General features: G+C 42.1%; 1 protein-coding gene across 2 annotated transcripts; it reads right to left on the bottom strand.

The window, feature by feature from the left end:
* Nucleotides 1–5,462: 5,462 nt before the first annotated feature.
* LOC115192456 (protein Hook homolog 1-like) lies at nucleotides 5,463–20,632 on the bottom strand. Of its 2 annotated transcripts, XM_029750967.1 has the most exons (23): nucleotides 20,440–20,632; nucleotides 14,867–14,952; nucleotides 14,574–14,646; nucleotides 14,193–14,243; nucleotides 13,399–13,531; nucleotides 12,459–12,526; nucleotides 12,132–12,194; nucleotides 12,028–12,054; nucleotides 11,747–11,830; nucleotides 10,441–10,604; nucleotides 10,183–10,323; nucleotides 9,551–9,752; nucleotides 9,221–9,331; nucleotides 8,988–9,075; nucleotides 8,603–8,675; nucleotides 8,379–8,519; nucleotides 8,216–8,303; nucleotides 7,432–7,463; nucleotides 7,098–7,180; nucleotides 6,904–7,004; nucleotides 6,668–6,769; nucleotides 6,442–6,510; nucleotides 5,463–6,286 (listed from the first exon to the last, which is right to left on the bottom strand). In XM_029750967.1, exons 1-23 carry the CDS (start codon nucleotides 20,509–20,511, stop codon nucleotides 6,128–6,130), a joined length of 2,211 nt encoding a protein of 736 aa, XP_029606827.1. In that variant the 5' UTR covers nucleotides 20,512–20,632; the 3' UTR covers nucleotides 5,463–6,127. The 2 variants fall into 2 exon arrangements, with proteins under 2 accessions (XP_029606827.1, XP_029606828.1); XM_029750968.1 differs by lacking the exon at nucleotides 12,028–12,054.
* Between the last annotated feature and the right edge of the window lie 1,091 nt (nucleotides 20,633–21,723).

The following is a 21,723-nucleotide window of genomic DNA, read 5'->3' as shown; positions in this document are numbered from 1 at the left end:
TTGGTGCATGAATAAATAACGTGTACATTTATTTTGCAACACTCGCACACGCGACGCGGGTAGTGTGGTCAGCATGTAAGCCGGTACAGTATTAGTGTCAATGTACTAATAACTGAAAGCGTAGCCTGAGTAACTTATACAAGTTTGCTTTTCTGAATTTTTTTGGTTTGTGCACTCAAAAACAATAGAAATGTTGATCAAAGGATATGTGAGCAATGACAACATGTGTTATGTTATGGAGGGTCACTCTTCTTGTTTTGATTAGAAAGTGAGTAAAAACCTAAATATGGACATGGCCACTGAGGATGACACAGGTTTCTCAGCCCATAACACTAATTCAAAAATACATTTACCAGTTTATTCTTTACAACACATGAAAACCAAAGGCTTATTTTTCATTTCACAATTCACACTTCCTTATCGTTCCACTAACACAATCAATAAGTACTATCTGAACAGCTTTGTTGTGAACTCATTGCCTAGTGCTGTGCTGATCACTGTATACCTGGTATTGTATATGTGAATAAATCAGTAGGTGTACAACTACCATCCACTGCAAGAGAACCTAAATAGCCATCACTAGCCAGCTACCACCCGGTTACTCATCCCTGCATCTTAGAGGCTGCTACCATATTTACATGAAATCACTGGTCACTTTAATAAATAGAACAGTCACTTTCATAATGTTTACATACTGTTTCACACACAGTTGAAGTCGGAAGTGTACATACACTTAGGTTGGAGTCATTAAAATGCGTTTTTCAACCACTCCACAAACTACAGTTAAACTATAGTTTTGGCAAGTCAGTTAGGACATCTACTTTGTGAATGACAAGTAATTTTTCCAACAATTGTTTACAGACAGATTATTTCACTGTATCACAATTCCAGTGGGTCAGATGTTTACATACACTAAGTTGACTGCGCCTTTAAACAGCTTGGAAAATTCCAGAAAATGTCATGGCTTTAGAAGCTTCTGATTAGCTAATTGACATCTGAGTCAATTGGAGGTGTACCTGTGGATATATTTCAAGGCCTACCTTCAAACTCAGTGCCTCTTTGCTTGACATCATGGGAAAATCAAAAGAAATTTAGCCAAGACCTCAGAAAAAAATTGTAGACCTCCACAAGTCTGGTTCATCCTTGGGAGCAATTTCCAAACTCCTGAAGGTACCACGTTCATTTGTACAAACAATAGTATGCAAGTATAAACACCATGGGACCACGCAGCCGTCATAACGCTCAGAAAGGAGATGCTTTCTGTCTCCTAGAGATTAACGTACTTTGGTGCGAAAAGTGCAAATCAATTCCAGAACAATAGCAAAGGACCTTGTGAAGATGCTGGAGAAAACAAGTACAAAAGTATCTATATCCACAGTAAAACGAGTCCTATATCGACATAACCTGAAAGGCCGCTAAGCAAGGAAGAAGCCACTGCTCCAAAACCGCCATAAAAAAGCCAGACTACGGTTTGCAACTGCGCATGGGGACAAAGATCGTACTTTTTGGAGAAATGTCCTCTGGTCTGATGAAACAAAAATAGAACTGTTTGGCCATATTGTCATTATGTTTGGAGGAAAAAGGGGGATGCTTGCAAGCCGAAGAACACCATCCCAACCTTGAAGCACGGGGGTGGCAGCATCATGTTGTGGGGGTGCTTTGCTGCAGGAGGGACTGGTGCACTTCACAAAATAGATGGCATCATGAGGGAGGAAAATTGTTGATATATTGAAGCAACATCTCAAGACATCAGTCAGGAAGTTAAAGCTTGGTCACAAATGGGTCTTCCAAATGGACAATGACCCCAAGCATACTTCCAAAGTTGTGGCAAAATGGCTACAGGACAACAAAGTCAAGGTATTGGAGTGCCCATCACAAAGCCCTGACCTCAATCCTATAGAAAATATGTGGGCAGAACTGAAAAAGTGTGTGCGAGCAAGGAGGCCTACAAACCGGGCTCAGTTACACCAGCTCTGTCAGGAGGAATGGGACAAAAATCACCCAACTTATTGTTGGAAGATTGTGGAAGGCTAGCCTAAACATTTGACCCAAGTTAAACAATTTAAAGGCAATGCTACCAAATACTAATTGAGTGTATGTAAACTTCTGACTGACTGGGAATTTGTGATGAAAGAAATAAAAGCTGAAATAAATCTCTACTATTATTCTGACATTTCACATTCATAAAATTGACTGGTGATCCTAACTGACCTAAGACAGGGAATTTTTACTAGGATTAAATGTCAGGAATTCTGAAAAACTGAGTTTAAATGTGTTCGTCTAAGGTATATGTAAACTTCTGACTTCAACTGTATATATATATATATATATATATATATATATATATATGTATTTTAGTCAATGTCACTCTGACATTGCTCGTCCCAGTATTTATATATTTCTTAATTCCATTATTTTACTTTAAAATGTATGTTTTGTTATATACTACTGCACTGTTAGAGCTAGGAACACAAGCATTTTGCTACACCCACAATAACATCTGCTAAATATGTGTATGTGACCAATAAAATGTGATTTGACCTAGAGGCACGAGTCTAGATACCACATTGTTTTACCTGTAGTATGTGTGTGTACATAACGTAAGAAGCATCACATGACATACTGGAATATCACATTTCCCCGAAACAGCAAATCCAATATCTAGCTAACTGCTAGCTTTGAGCTACATTAAGCTTCACTATAAGGCTAGAAATCCAAACCAGTAGGGATTGTAGAAAATGATCAAATTAATTGATAGCTATTTTACAGAGCTTTTCATGTTTCATTCAGAGATCCCAATGCACCACAGAGGGCCAACATGCCCATACACATTTGTAAGAAATTCAAAAGTTGTCACTGCGTTTTTGCTTCATCAGAGAGGAACAATATTTCATCTAGGAGCTGGTTTCACAAATGCAGATTAAATACATCCAGGACAAGGTTTAATTCTGGTTTAGTTAATTCACATTTCAATATTTCATAGCACAACTATAACAATCTGGGTCTGTGAAAGCAGTTCTAAAATTCCAAGCTGGTGTTTGAACCCTGATTACAGTAGTGCTGTATAGATTACTATACTGTTTATTCCTTCTACTCATCCAGACACAAGACACAGTGCCTTCATAAAGTATTCACACCCCTTAACTTTTTCCACATTTTGTTGTTTTACAGCCTGAATTTAAAATGTATTAAATTGAGACTTTGTGTCACTGGCCTACACATAATACCCCATAATGTCAAAGTGAAACTATGTTTTTAGACATTTTTACAAATGAATAAAAAGTTGAAATGCCTTGACTCAATAAGTATTCAACCGCTTTGTTATGGAAAGCCCAAATACCTTAAGGAGTAAAAATGTTCTTAACAAGTCACATGAATTACATGGACCCATTGTGTGCAATAGTGTTTAACATGATTTTTGAATGACTACCTCATCTCTGTCCCCCACACATTCAATTATATGTAAAAATCCCTCCGTTGAGCAGTGAATTAAACACAGGTACAACCACAAAGACCAAGGAGGTTTTCCAATGCCTCGCAAAGAAGGGCAACTATTGGTAGATGGGTAAAAAATAAAATAAAAATAGCAGACATTGAATATCCCTTTGAGCATGGTGAAGTTATTAATTACACTTTGGATGGTGTATCAATAGACCCAGTCACTGCAAAGATACAGGTGTCCTTCCTAACTCAGTTGCCGGCGTGGAAGGAAACCGCTCAAGGATTTCACCATGAGGCCAATGGTTACCTTAAAACAGTTAGAGTATAATGGCTGTGATAGGAGAAAACTGAGGATGGATTAACAACATTGTAGTTACTCTACAACACTAACCTAAATGACAGACTGAAAAGTAGGAAGCTTGTTCATAATAAAAAATATTCCAAAACATGCATCCTGTTTGCAATAAGGCACTTAAGTAAAACTGCAAAAAATGAGGCAAGGAAAATAACTTCATGTCCTGAATACAAAGCGTTACGTTTGGGGCAAATCCAACACAACACGTCACTGAGTACCACTCTTCAAATTTTCAAGCATTGTGGTGGCTGCATCATGTTATAGGCATGCTTGTCATGGGCAAGGGCTAGGGAGTTTTTTGGGATAAAAAGAATAAAGCAAAGCACAAGCAAAATCCTAGTTTACAGTAACAGACACTGGGAGACAAATTCACCTTTCAGCAGGACAATAACCTAAAACACAAGGCCAAATATACACTGGAGTTGCATACCAAGACGACATTGAATGTTCCTGAGTAGCCTAGTTACAGTTTCGACTTAAATTGGATTGAAAATCTATGGCAAGACTGTCTAGCAATGATCAACAACCAACTTGACAGAGCTTGAAGAATAAAAAAAGAATATGCAAATATTGTACAATCCAGGTGTGCAAAGCTCTTAAAGACTTATCCAGAAAGACTCACAGCTGTAATCGCTCCCAAAGGTGATTCTAACATGTATTGACTCAGGGGTGTGAATAATTGTAATTTCAATAAATTTACAAAATTCTAAAAACATGTTTTCACTTTGTCATTATGGGCAAATGTGTGTAGATGGGTCATTTGTGTGTGTTTTTAAATACATTTTTTAATTCAGGCTGTAACACAACAAAATGTAGAATGAGTCAAGGGGGATGAATACTTTCTGAAGGCACTGTAAAGGCCCAACAGTGTTCCGATAGAGCATGCACTAAGTTCTAGTAGTCAGATCACAGTATCAAAAATAAATACCATTAACAAGTCCTGGATATCTGATTTGATTGAATGATTAGTTGTTGCAGCAACAGAGATGCTTGTGTCAGTATGGCATTACAGGATGTTGACACAGGTCTGCAGTATAGACTACTTTTGTGTAAGAAACGAGTAATGGACCAATCTGTGCTGCAATACCAACTTTTGGTTGCCAGCACTAAATACACCCATTTCTCCTGTATTCCATTTTCACTCTGGTGATTGTGAAACACAGAAGAGGAAGATCACAGAGGTCAAACTCTCTTTGTAGTCCAATGGTTGATAAGATGATTGTAACATCCTTTAACTGCATAGTGCGGTTGATTCATCATTTTGTTGTAGTATAAAAACATTTTATAATATCAGCTATATTCAGCATTAAAATAAGCTGTTTAAGACCACATTTTTCTTATAAGCTCCAATTGTGAATAATATAGTGTTTAGCACATCCATAGACAGAATAACTCACATATCTCTGACTCAATACAGTGTACACCTGCTCTATCCATGAAAGATTGACCAGGTGAAAGCTATGATCCCTTATTGATAAATCCACTCCAATCAGTGTAGATGACGGGGAGAAGACAGGTTAAAGAAGGATTTTTAAGCCTTGACACATGATTGTGTATGTGTGCCATTCAGAGGGTGAATGGGCAAGACAAAATATTTATGTGCCTTTGAACGGGGTATGGTAGTAGGTGCTAGGCGCACAGGTTTGTGTCAAGAACTGCAACGCTGCAGGGTTTTTTCTCATTCAACAGTTTCCCATGTGTATAAAGAATGGTCCACCACCCAAAGGACATCCAGTCAACCTGACACCACTGTGGGAGGCATAGGATTCAATATTTGGAAGGTGTTCTTAATGTTTTTTTACACTCAGTGTACATGTCAGGATATGTCAAGGTTACAAATCACTGCTAGTCAGAGCCTGCTGCTAGCTAGGCTAACACAGGTATATTGTGGGGGCTCAGTCAGTGTTATGTGCTAAGCTAATAAAGCATGTTGGTAGGGTTGCCAGACCAAACTCATTACAGGAGATTATAAACATCCTAAACTGTAGTGGGGCGTATAACTGTTACTGTCTGGTGTATCAGTGAGGAGGGAACCTGGTTAGAGTAAGTGCTCATGTTCAAGTCAGTCAGTGCATGCTTGTCCCATCTCCAGGGGCTGAGAACTAATGTGCTTAAGGTCACTTGAGTGTGCACTTCTGGAAAGGAGTTAGAGAGGAGCCATTCGTTTGTTTACGTCAGATGTAGGAGATCCCAGTCCTAGAGGGCCGCAGTGTCAGCAGGCCTTTGTTCCAGCCCAGCACTAACACAACTGATTGAACTAACCGTGGTTCAATATTAATAGCAGAAGCCTGTACACATGCTGGCCCACCTCAGTAGTCACCCATCCCAGGTCTACTTAGTGGTGGTGGCAGGCACGCTGACAGAGAGGTTCCTGCGGGCGGCGTTTGTGACCTGGCGCTGCTGGGTCAGGAAGGACTGACCTGGGGGCACCATGGAGGTGGAGCGACCCCCCAGACGGGCCTCGATCGCCAGCTTCTGGAAGCTCAGACTCTGAAGGGGGCGGAAGACATGCAACAGGAATGTTTGAGTTGGAACAAAATTTCTGTATAAGTAACATTTGTAAATGGTACATTCCTGTCCTTTATTTTCAGAAGAAAATACAAGGTCAAAAATACTACGTGTCTATTCTGCCTACATGTTCTAACCTTGTTGTACCATGCCGTTACAATCAGCTTCTCTTCATACTCTCTCAGCTTTGCCTGCTCACACTCCCTCTACAGAGAGACACAGAGAGAATGAGAGAGACGATCAATACCAGAGGTCGAGAGTGCATTGTGAGATAAGTACCATGTATCCCCTTGTGAATGAGTGCCTCATGGCTAATGGTTAAGGGCCAAAGGTCAGGGCCAGGTGGTTAAAGATCAGCGTTACCTCCAGGCTGAGGATCCTCTTGTCTCTGTCCGTCAGCTGGTTCTTTAGAGCCTGGATCTCTGCTGTGGCTGGGTTCAGCTTGGGGTCCAATGCACGGATCACCTACAGCACCGAGACAGAGATATCACTGGTGGGAGCAGCAGCAAGAGGCATGTTCTTTTTCTGCTCTTGTTATTTTTTGTCCAGCTGCTAGTTGGATGTGAGAAGAATGAATGAATGAATGATTAAGGAATTACATTGCGTGCTTTCTCCAGGTACATCTTGTATCTCTCCTCCATGGCTCTCATGTCATCATCCTTCTTCTTCAGAGCAGCCATCAGCTCCTCCAGTCTCAAAGCTAAGGGACAGACGGACAACACTCACTGGGGTTACTCAGAACAATACCGCCAGTGTTGTGGTCGCGTTATGGTTGTGTTATAGTTGTACTCACAGGTCTGTGTGTTGTCTGGCTGCAAGTCCTCCAGGAGTTCTTTCTTCTTCATGATCTCATCCTGCGCCTCGTTCAGTTGCACCCTGGATAATAAAACACCTTACTTTACAAATGTCTCTGTCAGGAGGAAGTATGGCTATGTTTATACAGGCACCCCAATTCTGATAATTTTCCCACTAATTTTGACCAATCACATCAGATCTTTTCATACCAGATCTTTTTCAGAGCTGATCTGATTGGTCAAAAGATCAATTAGTGAAAAAAAGATCTGAATTTGGCTGCCTATGTAAACGTAGCCATAGAGGTCTCACAAAGCAGTCTGGACCAAACTTACATATGAGCATCCAGTTTCCTCTTCAGGTGAGACTGCAAATAAAGAGCAGTTGTAAGAGAGCGAACACACAGCTACTGTTACCTCACAACTGCTACTGTACATATGAGTGGCAGTATTATGCAGTATTTAGGGTTCATGTTTGATATAGCAGTATACTGTAAGGTTATATGTCTGGTTGAACTCATGTTGTCAGTCTTGTTCCCTGGCCGTGTAGGGCTTTCCGTAACTGTGTAGTATCATTGTGGTTGTGTATAATGGCTACACGGACCATTTGCATTGTGTGCCCACCCAACCCTTCTTTACACTGCTGCTACTCTCAGTTTTTCATATATGCATAGTCACTTTAACTATAAATTAATGTACATACTACCTCATTTGGGCCGACCAACCAGTGCTCCCACACATTGGCTAACCGGGCTATCTGCATTGTGTCCCACCCACCACCCGCCAAAACCTATTTTACGCTACTGCTACTCTCTGTTCATCATATACGCATAGTCACTTTAACCATATCTACATGTACATACTACCTCAATCAGCCTGACTAACCGGTGTCTGTATGTAGCCTCACTACTTTTATAGCCTCGCTACTGTATATAGCCTGTCTTTTTACTGTTGTTTTATTTCTTTACTTACCTATTGTTCACCTAATACCTTTTTTTGCACTATTGGTTAGAGCCTGTAAGTAAGCATTTCACTGTAAGGTCTACACCTGTTGTATTCAGCGCACGTGACAAATAAACGTTGATTTGATATAGTGTATAAACTATAGTACAGAACTCACGTCATCAGTCTTGGCTCCCTGGCCCTGTAGGGCTTTCTGTAAATCCTCTACCTGCTGCTGCAGCTCAGTGACCCTCTCCCTGCTTAACCTGGAAGTACATCAGACACACAGGAAGTACATCACAGTCAAACAGGAAGTAAAAAAAAAAAAAAGCACAGCTTACCTGTTCTCAGTGTCCAGTTCGGAGCGGGTTCTGTGTGCCACCTCTAGCAGTGTCTGTAGTTCAGAGATCTTGTCATTCTCTGATCCCTCCTGCTGCACATGCAACATCTTATTCTCATGCTGGAGCCGGATAAACTTCTCCCTGTACGGACAAGGACACACACAGTTAGTGCAGTTAGTGTCTCACACACAAAACAAACACAACTATTAAATACAGGTAATCACCTGTACTCTACAGGTAGGATCTCAGCAGCAAGATAATCATGGGTTGGACTACCAGCTGGCATCCCTGCCATCCCTGTGGAGAAACAGAGAGCAGATCAGTAGCCATGTGTCTCTGTAGGCTTCAGAGAGACACAGGCGGTGTTCGAAACCGTGATGTATTATGGGTAAATTGTGACTGACTGATCTAAAAATAACATTGAGAAGTTCTTTATGATGCATGGTGATTTGGAGATCAGTCAGTCTCGATTCGCCTTGAAAGTCGTCAGCAATGTCAAACGCAACCCTTTATCAACGAAAACCAAACCTCAACTACAGTAAATCTGCTTTCCAAACATATGCAGCACCAGTCAGTCTACATTGTCAATGTGATGGTCCAATGAGCTACCTGCTTGTAGGAGCTGGTCCTGTTGAGCCTGGTTACATCGCAGCTCCTCATTGGTCTCCTTCAGAGAGTCTCGCTCAATAATGATCCTCTGATGACCATCATCATCAGGAGACAGAGGAGGAGACAAGTCAACAGCATTAGATTATTGCTTAAAACATTCCTTTCCCTAATGTGTTTGCATGTCAGGGGGACCAGGTAGGTTGGAATAGAAAGTATTAGGATCCAGTCTGTACCTCTTTCTCCCTCATCAAGGCGTCATGTTTCTCTTCAAACTTCTTCTTTTCGTAAGCCAGGTTGTCTGCCCGCCGAGACTCCTCTGACAACTTCCGGTGCAGCTCCTGGACCTGGTAGGAAACAGGAATTAGATTTAGTAAGCCTCCTGATTGGCTGTTTGCCATTCCAAAATGGCTTCTCAGAGACGATTTGCTAAGTGAGGGCAAAATCTTCACAGAGTTCCGGCATATTGCTTTTCCCAACCTAGTTCTGTCAGACCCACAGGGCAGAAGAGAGGGGACACCTTTAGGAATTAACCTGTTTCTAGTATATTCTCAGGCATGTCTCACCTGTCTCTTGTATGTCTCTAGCTGTGCGCGGGCAGCGTTAGCCTTGCGTAGCTCCTCCTCCAGACTGACAGTGTTGTGCATGTAGGTCATGTTCTTCTCCTCCAGCAGTTTGACTTGTCTTCTCAGATCTCCCAGGTCCTCCAGTTTACGCCTGTATGTCTCCACTGACGCCTCCAGCTTCACAGCACGGTCCGAACAGCTCCTACACACACACACACACACACACACACACACACACACACACACACACACACACACACACACACACACACACACACACACACACACACACACACACACACACACACACACACACACACACACACACACACACACACTTATAATTTATGGCATTTAATTGAATTTATAAAGATAAATAAATAGAACAGGCAAATCGATTAAAGTAAGGACCCAAACAACATTCTTACTGGTCTTACTGTAGGCCGTCATCGTAAATAAGAATTTGTTCTCAACTGATTTGCCTAGTTAAATAAAGTTTACATACCCTTACTTCAAACTGACCACTTCCTCTCTCCCACTCCCATTTATACACATTCCAGGTAGTGATGCACATCTCAGAAGATCTGATGATTACAACTGAAATAAAGGACCTAGAACACCACCAAACACACCTGAGGATATCGAGTTCGTCTTTAAGTGCTCGTGACTCCTCGGCCAGGCTGGTGAGTTCGTCGTTACGATGCTGAACCTCGATCAGCTGCTTCTCCAACTCCTCACAGTGGATACGGTAGTCATCCTTAGCTGCCTCTAGCCTACACGCGCACACGCACACACAGAGAGAGGGAGAGCGAGACATCTGTAAGTGCTGTGATGAATAACTCTGTCGTTCCAGTGTGATGTGTTTTCACTGACACATGACACACACACACCTGAAGTTCTCCTCCTGTAGTGTCTCTAGCTGTATCTGTAGCTGGCTGTGTTTCCGTCCGGAGGGCGTGCTCGGGTCATCAAACGAGTCCAGCTGATTGGCTCGGTCCGTCAGCACGTCGTTCTCAGCTAATAGGCTGTTCCGCTCCTCCTGAAGGACCGTCACCTGACAAGGGTCAAACTAGGGTCAGAGGTGGACTGTGTCTCAATCTCAAAATATGAATTAGGAGCGAGAACATAACTCCATTTTTTTACAGTTCATCCAAAACGGAGGTACCACATGGTCACGGATGCCTGAAGAATGGGGAGAAAGGTAACTAAAAGAGTCTTTGAGAGATGTGATAAGTATCAATTCATCTCTAATGGGAAAGACCCGTTCTCGCCAACTGTTCAACAAACAAAGCATCATTATTACACCCTGAAAGTACAGTGTGGTGAGGCCACACAACACCTTCAACAAGTTGACTAATAGGTTGAAAGGATGGTTAGTTATTCTCCCTGACACAGTCTCTCCTCTGTTCATTAGTCATGCTTTATGTCAGAGACAATACTTGGGAATAGAAGCTGTGTGTGTGTGTGTGTGTGTGAGTGCATACATTTTTTTTAATTCAACCCAGCGTCTTCTCTCTACCTGTTCCCAAACACTACAAATGAACACACCCCGTAGTTTAGATTAGTGATACGATAGCGACAGAGAGCACGACAGGGTATAGATATTTTAATCCGCCTCGGCAACCAGCCGTTAGATGTTTTTTGTCCGCCTTGACGACGAGCAGCCATGTTGACTTACCTCTGTGTGTCCTTGAAGAGAGACACTGGTGATCTACTGCAACAACTCAATCTGGAGACACGAGACGAGAGGCCCATACAACATGGACTTGACCTAATCAGTAACCAGTAGCAGAATTTTGTCCTGTACTATGTTTTCCCCAGCCAGGCAGAGCAGGGTGTGGCAGAGAGAGCAGGTAGGGGGAGAGCAGTGGCTTAGTCTGTAAAACCACAGCCCTTCTGCTACACCAGCCACAGACAATAGCCTCTGGCATCACAGCACATAACACAGACCCAGTTTATACAGTACCAGGGTTGTGTGTGTCATTGATATTTGGCATCATCGGCCACGTACATAGGCTTACAGTATGTGACCTTCAGATTACAAGCCTGCCGTTATGGGCAGACTAGCTGTGTGGAGGAGAAGGTGCTTTTTGTTTCCTTAAGTGTCCTCGTATGAACAACCTTTTAAATGTATGAATCCTTTATGAGGTAATGTGATTTGTGGATTCAAATAAAGTATTTAAAATGTGTGTGTACCTGTACGTCGAGCTCCTGACAGCGCTGGGCTAGCTCCTCCTTTTCTGCCACCAGATCTGCCAGGTCCTCGAGAGCCTTCTTCAACTAGACACACACACACACACAACAACAACAATACAGCTCTAAAGCCTACTTCAGCAGCTCCAAGGAGAGACGAGCAATATCGCAGTACTAATTAAAGAGTCTAAGACAAGCAGTCAACTATTGAGATACGCAAACAACAACTATAATAAAGACAACAGCATTCTATTAGATGCCTAGCACAGTGGATCTCCTCTCACCTCTTGTTCCAGGTCCTCCAGTGTCAACTATAGAGAGACATGCACTGTCAGCAACAACACTATAGACTATTATAGACCTAACACAGTGGATCTCCTCCTCTCACCTGTGATTCTACGTCCCCCGGTGGCTCTGCTCCAAACTGGGCCATGTTCTCTTTACTCATCAGCTAACAGAGAGAGAGAGCGACATTGTACAGGTTTAGTTAGAGCCAACTTCAATCCTACTCATTCACACGCCACAGGTGTTCTAAATGACTTTCTAAAGCCAAAGAGATGTCATGATATTTACTTTAACAACATCACAGTATTGGTACTGGCTTTTTTAACACAAATGGGCAAATCAAACTGATTTGATTTCTAAGATCATACCGTGCATGACAAACTATTTGAAATCAATCAGAGAGAATGGCCCTGGTCAGGCCAAGCCTTACCTCCTGAAGGGCTGTCATCACCACATGCTGTACGGACTCCTCCAGAGTCATGATGACCTGGATGTACTCTGGAGAGGAAGAGAGAGAAAGAGAGGAAGGAAGGGAAAGAGAGAGGATTAATAAACACTAATATGCGCACATAGTTCCTGTTTTGTGTGCCAGTCTGTTTCAGATTGAGCAGACTCCTTCGTCGTTGTCTTGACAAAGCAACACTATAGTGTTGTTGAACTATTTTAGTTCAGCCTCTGTGACTGCACCATGTGCGTGCGCGTGTGTGTGTATATACAGTGCATTCGGGAAAGTATTCAGACTTTTTCCACATTTTGTTACGTTACAGCCTTATTCTAGAATGGATTAAATAAAATAATTCCTCATCAATCTACACACATTACCGTTGATTGGAGTCCACCTGTGGTAAATTCAATTGATTTGACATGATTTAAGGTCCCAGAGTTGACAGTGCATGTCAGAGCAAAAACCAAGCCATGAGGTCAAAGGAATTGTCCATAGAAAATAAATAGCTTTGCAGTGACGCTCCCGATCCAACCTGACAGAGCTTGAGAGGATCTGCAGAGAAGAACGGGAGAAACTCCCCAAATACAGGTGTGCCAAGCTTGTAGTGTCATACCCAAGAAGACTCAAGGCTGTAATCGCTGCCAAAGGAGCCTTAACAAAGTACTGAGTAAAGGGTCTGAATACTTATGTAAATTGAATTTTTTTAAATTGTATTTGTAATAAATTTGAAATGTCTGAAAACCTATTTTTGCTTTAACATGATGGGGTATTGTGTGTAGATTGAAGGGGGAAAACTATTTCACCAATATTAGAGTAAGGCTGTAACAAAATGTAGGAAAAGTGAAGGGGTCTGAAAAGTTTCCGAATACACTGTGTGTGTGTGTGTGTGTGTGTGTGTGTGTGTGTGTGTGCGCAAGCGTAATACCTTGCTTGCGTTCACATTTGACAGCACAGCCCAGTGTGAACTGCAGCAGTCGTCCCAGTTCTACAGGGTCTGAGTGTTGTGCCACCTTCACCAGGTCTGGCAGGGGAAACTCCTGGATCTCCTGGCTCAGGACCTAGTGACATAGAAAGAGAATATAACAGTTATAACTAGACACTAAACAGTTATTACCTGGACCAGGTCTGGGAGGGAGAAGTCTGAGATCTGCTGGTTCAGGACCTGGTGATGTCACGCCCTGACCATAGAGAGCCTTTTTAGTCTCCATTTTAGTTAAGTCAGGGTGTGACTAGGGGAGGGTGTTTCTATCTAGGTGTTTTATTTCTATGTTGGCCTGGTATGGTTCCCAATCAGAGGCAGCTGTCTATCGTTGTCTCTGATTGGGGATCATATTTAGGCAGCCATTTCCCCACTGTGTTTTGTGGGATCTTGTTTTGAGTTACTGCATGCAGCACCTCTGATGTTACGGTTAGTTGTTTGTTTCCTTTTGTTTTGTGAGTTTCACTAAATAAAATATGTGGAACTCAGAGCACGCTGCGCCTTGGTCCGTCTCTCCACACAATCGTGACAGAAGATCCCACCACAACAGGACCAAGCAGCGTGCCCAGGAGGAGATGGCATCCTGGACTTACGAGGAGATCGAGGAGAAAACATCCTGGACTTGGGAGGAAATTATGGCTGGAGACGAAAGCCTTGCTCCATCTCTCCACACAACCGTGACAGGTGACAGAGAGAGAATAGAACCAGACAAAGGGTTTTAAATCAGTGCTTCTACTGACCTCATTGTAGTAATCCACCATCATCTGAAGTATCTTCTTCAGGTTGTTCATCTGGAGAAAGAAGTTACACACTCATCACTCTACATAAACAAAGTTTACACCTCAAAGAATCTCCTCACAGTGAGCTATGGAAACATTTAGAGTGAGTCTTCTCTGATCTGGAGAGGATATATCTGACAGGCCAATGGCTGGCTAAAATACTGAGAGCAGTCACACTGGCTTTTAGGTCAGTAGGGGAGGGAAAGAAGGAGGGAGAGGGGAAGGAGGGATAGAGGCAGAGAGGAAGGAAGGAAGGATTGCAAGGGAATTAGGGATAGAAAGAGAGAAAAAGACAGCGGAGAGAAGGGATGGACAAAAAGAGGTAAGTATGGAGTTCAGCACCTTCAGTCTCCAGTTATTCCCAACATCTTCTTTAATGCGACCAAGCCAACTCTCACTGAACCACGCTGGATCTCTGCATGGCACAACACACACATGCATAAGCATTGGACAAAAATGTCTACTAAACAACCGTATTCAAATCAGAAAATATCCAACCCCAGAATCTGACTGGGCTTAGACTCGACTCCAGTGTGTTAAATATTCAGCCAGGGTAAGACTGTCAGTATAAATTAGTGTCTCTGCAGCCTGGACATATACTGTGAATTGTGTGTATGTGTATGCATGTGCCTCACATCTGATGCAGGGCCTGAGAAATGGCAGCTCCAGTGGTCAGCTCCTCTACAGTCGTGCATGGTGCTGCAGTGTTGAAGGTCTGGAGCTGAGGGTGATACAAACAGGGAGAATAACACAGGATAGAGTAGAGACTGAGGAGAAGGGGAGACGCTGGGACAGGAATGAGAAAAGGGCGAGGCAGTTGGAGACACTGATATCTATCTCCATTTTCATTCATCGTATAGCATCAAGTTGCAAAGCCTGTCGTGAACCATCAAACACATGTCATGGGTGTGCAGATAGAAAAGCGACAAACCTTGGTCAGAAAGAGAGAAAGCTTGTGTGTATTGAGACCGAGAGACAGCCCCAGAGAGAGATGCTTCTAAGCTCTGCTACGGTGGATTTGTGAATAATTCACCCTCCAGGACTGTTCTCCATGGTGTCAGATGACCACTAGCCTCAGCTCCCAGGCTTCACTCACGAGGTGAAAGTCTGTGACAAAGGTTGAGACCTCTAATTGTAGTCAGTAATGTAACTTTTGGATTACCCAAACTCAGCATCGTAAACTGGTTACTTTTTGATTACTTTCCCCTTAAGAGGCATTTGAAGAAGAGTATCCATCAAGCGCATTGTGTGTGGTCAGACTCGCTCAGTTGGAACAAACTTAAAAACTTGCTCCTTTTTTTATGCTGAATTTAATTTAATTGAGAAAACAGGAGAGCAAAAACTGTGTTTCCAACGGCACAGTTTAATAATAAAAACCACCGGAAAACAGAACAATCAATAAATGGGTACAAAACCCAACGCACACCAGAAATAATGTGCACAAGCACTTACAATAAACAATACCGGACAAGGACATGGTGGAACAGAGGGTTAAATACGCATGGAATTGATGGAATTGAAACCAAGTGTGTGTGGGAAGACAAGACAAAACAAATGGAAAATGAAAGGTGGATTGGCAATGGCTAGAAGATCGGTGACGTCGACCGCCGAACGTCGCCCGAACAAGGAGAGGGACAGACTTCGGAGGAAGTCGTGACAGGGGTTTCGGTTATTAACAGTTGTGTAGTGGAGGGTATACGCAGCAGGTATACAACGTATACCCACTCAGTAGTGGTGCATGGGTAAAATCACAGGGGAAGCCAAGCCGATTCTGATGGTTGGATTATAATCATTGCCCAGTACAGAGAATACCAGTACAGTACAGTAAAACCACAAGTCCAAATCCCTATCTCCATCCATGGCTAATTAAGGAAAGGCCCAATTTTAGCTAGCTGGCTCGCTAGCCACCAGAGGACAACAACACAACGAGATACAGCAATCCAAGCTGGCTTCTCTTGACACTTTTTGTTGCAGCACCAGGACCATTCACAGTTGAGCTCGCTCAGTTTAGCTCAACGCTGATTGACACATTTCGTATAGTTTTTTTGTCAAGGGAGGCCAGCTTCCCTTAACAAAAAAAGGAAGGCCAGCTTCCCTTGCCTTCAATGCTATGGGCGGTAACAATATCATATTCGTTTGGACCACACTGTCACGGTGCTGATAAGAGACGGACCAAGGCGCAGCGTTTGTTGAGTTCCACATATTTATTTAAAGTGAAACTTCTTTAACCAAAACAATAAACAAGCAACACACCGTGACTACGTGGTGTAACAAGAACCAAACAATATCCCACAAACACAGGTGGGAAAAATGGCTACCTAAATATGATCCCCAATTAGAGGCAACGATTACCAGCTGCCTCTAATTGGGAACCATACAAAACACCAACATAGAAATATTGAACTAGAACACCACCTAGTCACACCCTGACCTACTACACCATAGAGAACCAAGGGCTTTCTATGGTCAGGGCGTGACACACATAGCATCAGATAGATGGCCTACACGTAGAGAGACAGGGGGTGCTGTTTCACTGGCTCGGATGCTTTCTACTGTGAGATACATTCAGCCTCTTGCAAATTGAAAGAAAATGATGAAACACAGAGAGACGAAAGAAAATATTTTCGTTTTTTTTAATTGGTCAATTTTTTGGGGAAGCCTGGCTTCTCTTGGCATCCAGCCTATTTTAGTTTCCCATACAATAAAAACAGTGCAATCCATTTCATCAACTTTACTTGTAGATACGATTAGTAATAGAGTTATAGTAAATAATAAAGACCAGTTACAGCTTCTTTTGACAAAGTAGAAACTAAAAATGTAATAATAATATAACCAGCCAGGTGCACAGGTGAAATTATTTGCAGTATTCCTAAACAAAAGCACCAGTGCATGAACAATAGTAAAGGATGAATTGCATAAAGAAATATTTGTAGAAAAATATTCATGACAAGATATACAACAGTAATTTGTTGATTGTCTCAAACAATGTGTTTTGCTCTTATACGCATGCCTTAATGCATTAATCAATCTCGTCTTCTCTTTGCTTCGGGTCCACAGTCAGCACACAGCTTTGGGCTTTGCGTGAGCAAGCCCCATAAACAAATCGGTTGCACTGCACACAGTTTTCATGGGCCTTGTTTCGTGTGCACCTGCTGCATGTGTCGCATAATCTCTCTGAAGCGTTTGTGTGGCATGGTGTCTAGGAAAAAGTTCACCTCATACCTATCAGACTAAAATGACTCCACATCCATGCTCTTTCCGCCGTAGGCACTGCGGACATCCAGTACGAGAGTGTAATAAATGCTTTGAGTTCATCCATAGATATGTCCCACGTACTGTTTCCTTTTTTGTGCGCATGAGCAACAGTCCAATCTCTGATGTGCTGCAACATCTTCATGCCACATAAACATGTCACTCTTTTCTACCCTAACCGTGTCATCCCTCCCAGACTCCTGTCTCGCCGTGGCAGTTGGGATCACTCTCTCAGTTGTGGTTTTTCTGCGGCGAGGCTCAGGCATCGGAGGCGGAGGTTCAAAGTCAACATCAGAATCAGATGAAGACTCTTCATCAGCAACGTCGATTTCAAGCTCAATATTCGATCCGCCATCTGACTCCAACTCATCTAAATTTTGCAGCATTTACAATGCTGTCAGTGCGTCCATTCATTTGGTCCGGTTTGTCATTGTGAACTACACAGATTGTATGTTACACTCCCAGGGGAAAGTATATACCATTTCCAGCCTTTCATAATAAAATAATTAGACCGCCCACAACTCTTCATCATTATTACACTATTGTTCTAAATCCAATCACCCTCTTCACCCTCATCATTCAGTTCATCATTCAACTCAGTCACAGTTAAGTTATTTGACAAAAGTAAGTGTCATAGAAACTGCAGAATATGCTCTTTCTGATACTATATAGAAATGAAAATGTTTTACCTGCAAGTGACTGAAGGAGGATTTGATAAAGTGATGCTCTTTTCCCTGCATCTGTCAATTACAAGATGAGCCCAACTCTTCATGTACAATTTGACAACTGATAAACCTAATATCACTCAGACTATTGTAAATGTAATATTGTCTATAGGCTAACTCTTACTGTGTGTGAAATTAGTTTCAGTATAGTTTAGGTGTAATTTCGATGGGCCAGCTGTGCAAGCTGACTGGCATCGTTTGTTTCCCGCTCATCAACTTGGATAGCGTCCAAAGATATGTTTTAAATTATTCTAAAGGCCTACTGCAACATGTAGCATGTTTTCGCTTCCGTTACAATAAATTTGATTAGTAATAGAGTTATAGTAAATAAAACAGTCCCATAACAGCTTATTTTTACAAAGTAAAATGTAAAAGAGAATGGTATCAACCCTCATGGCTGGCGGTCAAATTATTTTCTGTAAATAGGCATAACAAACTCATCATTACACTATTATATTTCTAAATTACAATCAAAGTCTTCTCCCTCCTTATTATTCAGTTAGGCCTCATTTAAATTACATTGTGAGATCAGGTGCACAATTATTGCCCCTTCATCCATTTGTCATTCATTCAGTGAGAGAGATGCATTAGCACCTGGCCTTGGTACCAATGTCCTACAGCACATTGTCTTGGCGGGTTAAGTTGGGAATAGGTGTGAAAAAAAAATCTGTCCATATCGACAATGGTAAATAGGAGAGAACAGGTGGGTTTCCAAATCCACACAAGTGACCCATTTCCTGATTCCTTCAGTCCCAACACTGACCTAGCTCTCAACAACCATTCTCTCTGTTGGGTTTTCAGCGGTTAGCTTTGCCCACGGCTAGCTCCGTGTGAACTACAATTCCAAAGCTGTGCTTTAACGTTTAGAAAGGTAAAAAATGATCACTTGTAAAATGGTTTTCGAAACATGTTTCATATCATAAATAAAAAATTATTCAAATGAAAAAGATACACTTACTGTAGCAGATTTGGGGCGGCTGGTAGCCTAGATGTTAAAGCGTTGGACTAGTAACCGAAAGGTTGCAAGATCGAATCCCCGAGCTGAAAGGGAAAAATATGTCGTTCTGCCCCTGAACAAGGCAGTTAACCCACTGTTTCTAGGCCGTCATTGAAAATAAGCATTTGTTTTTAACTGACTTGCCTATCTAAATAAAGGTAAAACAACATTTCCACAGATCCATATGCTGTGTGCCTCTAATTGACAAACTACCCTTCCTCCCCAGTTAGGCTTACATGCAGGTAACTAATTAACACAGGTGGTCGCCGGTCTTCTGTCAACAAGCGATGTAACATGGAGATATGGCCGTGTGGGAACACTAACCATAACCCTATAAAAGGTGTGTAGTAATTGAACATTTCGTTTTTTTTAAAGTATTTATTTCTCACTGACATGAAAGATACGTTTCCAAAACCATACCGCAAGAAATGTGTGTTAACGTTTAGACCAGCAGGTCAATTGACCGAAAATGTATGTTTTGAGTTAGAATAGTAGAATACAATTATGAAATTTGGTTGTGCATCAGCATTTTTCCCTCTTGTTATGTCACTGATAGTCACTCAATTAGCCCATGTCACCTAACATTATTTAGATTGGTAAATTAGTTTAGCCAGGAATGTAAACTTGTAGTAATCATGGTCAAATTACCGACTGGGTGGGCCCCCATTGATTTTGTTAGTCACCCTCGCTGAGATATCATATACAAAACTGCAAATGTCTCCCCACCCTATGGGAAAATGTGTAGAATTAAAGAAAATGAACTGTAAAACTGCACGTTTATCTCTACATCCCATGGCAAAAAGTGTAGAACTGCTGGTAATTAACTGTAATACTTAAATTGTTTCTCTCTGCTGTCAAGAGGGCTGCTAATATGTTTTGCTTGAAACAACATTTAACTTAGGGCCCCCAGAAAACTAGGACCAGCTGTGACTAGGTGTACATGTGTGTATGGATGTGGGTAAGCAGACCAGTGAGCCACTGTGGCCCCTCATGATGACTTCAGATTTTTTGTGGCCCCCACCCCATCAAAGTTGCCCATCCCTGGTTTAGAGAAAGCGTCGTGGCTCTTATAGCGCCGCCCCGCCTAAAGGTTAGCGTTTATGAATGGGCAAACACTAACCTACCTGCCGTAGGTAAACGATACCGTCATCGGTAAGAGAGTAAACATTCATGCAATCAGACGCTTTTTTAGAGCGCTCTCTGAATGAACAGAGGACATCATTGACATACTTACCCATATAGCAAGGCTCTCACACAACACCACTTTGTCAGTCTCCATTTCTCCGCGTCGGGTATGACTAGACATGATAGTTCACTGCACCTGTCAACAACAACGCGGTTTCCCTTCCCTCTGCATTTGACCTCACCTGCGGCGGTTGGATCTCTAGCGCTAACTGCGTAATGTGGTCATGTTTCCTGGTCACTACGCTGTAAAAGCCCCGTGAGTTTCTACGTGAATAGCCGCCGCTTTGACGTTTTCCGTTGAGACGGATCAGGGATTGACGGGATAAATAGCAAGAACGAGGAAAGAAACGCCTATGGCACTGAGCTGACTGTAACAGACAGACCAATCAGATTGAATATCCGACTGACTGACAGGTCTGTGGGGATACGATGGAGCCAGTCACATAGCAAAATCAAACGTTTGTTAACCTCAATTATCTGAGATAGTTTCTCTCCCTATTTCACGATTTCCCCTCTACCTCAACCATAGTAAAACGAGTCATGTGAGGAATTAACTTTTTATTACAGTTTAGTTTGACACAGATAAAATGAGGGAAACTCAGGTGCCTGGTATCATGAGAAGAAAATCCCGTCCTTTACCAAACCCAGGGCCGGATTAGGCACTGTTCGCAGACGCAGATTGAGTTAAATCCTGGACAAAAAACGCACTTTCATTTGAGATTCTCTATTAAGCATGCTTAGTCCAGGAGTAGGCTTAATCTTGGTCTGGGCAAATATTATGAATACATAAATAGATAAACGACTGAATATTAGTACTTTACTTTATCTAATAGAACATGTTAGTGCTGCGTCAGGGGCAACACATCACTTTACTTTTCTGGCATCAAAGCATTCTGGTCTGCTGAGTAATGTCTTGACATGTGAAACATAAATATTATTGGTGGCCATTGCACCTCTCTGGCATCACTGTTCTACACAAAGCTGTTTTGAAAAGATATGAGCTGTGTTCTCATACTAACCAAACTAACCATACTTTTTGTGACATAAATTGAGTATGTAGTATAATTATTGGTCATAGTATGGATATAGTTAGCATACCAATGTCGTACTACATTCGCCAAAATACAAAGTATACACGCTGTGGACACTATTTCCATGCTTTTAGGGCCCATAAAGCAATTCTTCAGACAATGGGCGTGGCTTCGCACTTCAGATTTGAAGAAAATGGTGGAAAATATGCAGCCAAAGTTCGACAACAGCGGATACAAATTCATTGCGTTAACTAACTATGACAAATGTTAAGAAAATGTTGAGCAATGTAATAAAGTAATGA

This window comes from Salmo trutta, chromosome 4 (genome assembly GCF_901001165.1).
Source record: "Salmo trutta chromosome 4, fSalTru1.1, whole genome shotgun sequence".
NCBI classification, from domain to species: domain Eukaryota; kingdom Metazoa; phylum Chordata; class Actinopteri; order Salmoniformes; family Salmonidae; genus Salmo; species Salmo trutta.
Note: the sequence above shows the minus strand (reverse complement) of the source record. Positions and strands in the feature narration are given on the sequence as shown.